The following is a 2,443-nucleotide window of genomic DNA, read 5'->3' as shown; positions in this document are numbered from 1 at the left end:
TGTGTGTGTGTGTGTGTGTGTGTGTGTGTGTAGTGTGTGTGTGTGTGTGTGTGTGTGTGTGTGTGTGTGTGTGTGCGTGCGTGCGTGCGTGCGTATGTGCGTGTGTAACGAACGTGGGATAAACGAAGGCGATTTCCAGAGGAAGCAGCAGCAGCCATGAAAGACGCAGATATAAAGGTAAGACACATATATCATGAGTAAATATATATGTGCGCGCGCGTATGTGTATGTGTGCCTGTCTGTCTGCGTGCGTGCGCGTGCATGTATGTGTGTGTGTGTTCGTGCGTGCTATCTTTCCGGCATGTGTGCGCGTCTGCATGAGTGTTTTATCTCCGGCCTTTAATAATTCGAGTGTGCTGTATAGAATGAAGCCATTTATATCACGTGACTTTCTCGAGTCAACTACTCATGTTGTGAAGGTGACGTAGTGGGCTACTTCTCGAGCAGCCATTAACTGATCAGATACGTTTTAAAAACTGTACTTTACAACTTACACTTTACAATTTAGTTCGTATTTAGTATAAACTACACTACATGTGCACAGACGTTCACGAAGAAAGAAATGAGATTTGGGATTAGATAGATATTAGAAACGATATTTTCTTTTTTAAGCTAGTTGCTACTCTAATGCATTACAATTAATACTCGTAAATTTGTGTGATATTCTTACCTTCAATTGAAACTCCAGCGTGCACCAACTACCACGCCGATGACTGTCCATACTGAAAACAAGAAAAATACGACGACGAACAACTGACGAAATTTGTGAAATGCAGCAAACATAAAAACGCATGTCATTTGCAGCAAACATAAAAACGATACTTCTGAAATATTTAGATCTCTCTATATCTTGTAAAATCTTAAACGAACAAGCGTTTACAAAGAAAGATAGAGACTTGTATTTCCTTCTCAAGCTATATATATCTTGTAAAATCTTAATCGAACTGTATTGATGTAGTGAGAAGTTATCACGCGTATGTGTACTTACAAACGATGCTTATACGGTAGAATTGGCGGGAAAATGACCAGAGTCGGTGCAGTCAGCTGGTATATATGCAATATAGCTTCACGTCACACTAGCTACTGGCGACCTCTATTTCTCATTATTAATGTTACCAAAAATATATAAATGTTAGACTGCATAGTATCTATCCTGTCTATATCCTAATTTTATTAATATATTCTATGATATATTGTACATCGTGCAATGTGTGGTTGCTTTTGTGGTTGTCATCACACCTAGCTCTCAAAAGTTGCCATTTCCTTCTTCTCTGCCATTCCTCTGTCTTCTTAATTCTTTATTGTCTTTCTTGTTTCTCTTTTTTCCTGCTTTCATGCTTATCAGTGTATGCATAGAATTATATATCTCGCTTAATATCTCTTAAAGGGCAAATATGTTAATATCTACTGTCTATCTCTACTGTTAATCTCTACTATTCCCGCTGATATGTTCAGATCAGATACGCGTCTGTTATATTTTCATTTAATAACAAAAAAGCTGTAGAAAACGCTCAGTGCCGGGAATAGATTTCAACGGGGAAGGTCGTATTTTGTAAACGAAACAGAAATCCCCGTGCAGTTCTTTTCTCACAAATCATTTGTGATGAATATAACCGTGCAGTATGTAGAATATTGCGAGGTTAAGTATATACAGCCGTTCAACACTGATTAATCGATACGATGATCGTTTGAGTACACAGAGTTTATACACACACAGTAAATTATGTGGTATTTACCTTTGGTTTGCTTGTCCGCAAAAATGAGCAAACATAGTCAAATGAATTTTGAAGAGGAAAACACGTTACATGTATATGCGCTTTAGGTGCAGGTTTTGTTTAAAACACTATAAAGTAATATATTTCAGAACACGTGCACGTGCCTGCGTGCGTGGTTGCGCGCGTTCCTACGTGTGTGTGTGCGCGTGTGTAAATATTTATTTTTTAATTTGTTATAATTATATCATTATATTAATAACCATAACATTAATTTATCATAAAATGTTTTCACATCCGTCTAATTATAGTCCCGAGTGTACATATTTATAGTAGCACACGCATTGGTCTTGCATTACATATCACAAACATTATTATGGGAAGTCAAATATTTCGTATGAATTAATAACAAACGAGTGTACATATTTATAGAAGCACACGCACTAGTCTTGCATTACATATCACAAACATTATTATGGCAAGTCAAATATTTCGTATGAATTAATAACAAACAACCTTCCTCAGTTGCGCGTCAGTAGATGTAATAATCATGATCGTATGCTGGCGCCACCTGGTAGCCAAGGTCAATCATGAACACAAAGTCACGGTGTTTCCTCATAAGCACGTCAACGTATTTCTCACCATAAAAACGCCACACACACACACACACACATATATATATATATATATATATATATATATATATATATATATATATATATATAAGAAGT

The 2,443-nt window shown here is 36.6% G+C and overlaps 1 protein-coding gene across 1 annotated transcript in view; it reads right to left on the bottom strand.

The window, feature by feature from the left end:
- Positions 1–2,244: 2,244 nt before the first annotated feature.
- LOC106807227 (sucrase-isomaltase, intestinal-like) overlaps positions 2,245–2,443 on the bottom strand; it is a 3,326-nt gene continuing 3,127 nt past the window's right edge. Inside the window, exon 8 of the mRNA XM_014809515.1 lies at positions 2,245–2,326. Coding sequence (XP_014665001.1) covers positions 2,245–2,326 — 82 coding nt within the window. The remainder of the gene's footprint in view (positions 2,327–2,443) is intronic.

The sequence above is a fragment of the Priapulus caudatus genome, unplaced genomic scaffold (genome assembly GCF_000485595.1).
Source record: "Priapulus caudatus unplaced genomic scaffold, Priapulus_caudatus-5.0.1 Scaffold202, whole genome shotgun sequence".
Taxonomy (NCBI): domain Eukaryota; kingdom Metazoa; phylum Priapulida; class Priapulimorpha; order Priapulimorphida; family Priapulidae; genus Priapulus; species Priapulus caudatus.
The sequence above is the reverse complement of the archived record's forward strand: the minus strand, read 5'-3'. Positions and strand labels throughout refer to the sequence as shown.